Raw genomic sequence first — 775 nt, 5'->3', positions numbered from 1 at the left:
GCCCAGCGCTCACCTGAGACCACTAGGTGGGCGCTGGAGCGCGACTTGCCCACGGTGAAATGCACCGGGCCGGTCATGGTGGAGAAGGTGCGCCGCAGCGCCAGGCGGTACACGGCGCCCTGCTGCTCCATGGCCACGTCCGCCCCCGCGCGCAGCACCGTCTTCCCCAGGAGCCACTTGGGCGGCTTCACCGAGGGGATAGAGGTCTCGCACTCGAACCAGGCTGGGGCGGGCTCCACGACCGTCACGTCCTGCAGGCCCCGCACGATGGTGATGGACTGCTCTGTGGGCCGGGGGCGTCAGAGCGGGGTCACAGGCCCGGTCCCCCGCTGCACCTCCCGCCGGCCCCAGCGCCCTCCCCGAGAGCCCCGCCCGGGCAGGGTCCTCCCCGCGGCCAGAGGGCCGGCCCGGGCCTGGCCCACCCTGACCCGTGGCCCCCAGGCGGCTCGCCCCCACTGGCCCTGCAGCACCTTCCACGAAGAACTGGGCGCTGGTTTTCGCGTCTCCAGCGTCACAGGTGTAGGTGTCTTCGTCACCAGGCTGGACGTCGTTAATGACCAGCTTACGGTAGAGGCCCTCGCTCACCATCTCGTACTTGGGCCCGGGCCGCAGCTCCGCCCCGCCCTTGAGCCAGCGCACCTGGGCGCTGGCGCGGGACACCTGGCACTCCAGCACCCCGCGGTGCTTCTCCATGGCGATCTTGTCCCGCAGCGGGCGCAGCACCGTCACCGGCAGCTCTGCGGGCCAGCGGGCGGGTCAGCGCCGGCCAAGCGCG

The 775-nt window shown here is 72.5% G+C and overlaps 1 protein-coding gene across 1 annotated transcript in view; it reads right to left on the bottom strand.

Annotated features, from left to right (window-relative positions):
• Window positions 1-775, bottom strand: part of OBSCN (obscurin, cytoskeletal calmodulin and titin-interacting RhoGEF) — a 29518-nt gene that overhangs the window by 18458 nt on the left and 10285 nt on the right. The window contains exons 13-14 of the mRNA XM_012734620.1: window positions 471-735; window positions 14-283 (exon numbers count right to left, since the gene is read on the bottom strand). Coding sequence (XP_012590074.1) covers window positions 14-283; window positions 471-735 — 535 coding nt within the window. The remainder of the gene's footprint in view (window positions 1-13; window positions 284-470; window positions 736-775) is intronic.

This window comes from Condylura cristata, unplaced genomic scaffold (assembly GCF_000260355.1).
Source record: "Condylura cristata isolate star-nosed mole 26May11 unplaced genomic scaffold, ConCri1.0 scaffold00062, whole genome shotgun sequence".
NCBI lineage: Eukaryota > Metazoa > Chordata > Mammalia > Eulipotyphla > Talpidae > Condylura > Condylura cristata.
Note: the sequence above shows the minus strand (reverse complement) of the source record. Positions and strands in the feature narration are given on the sequence as shown.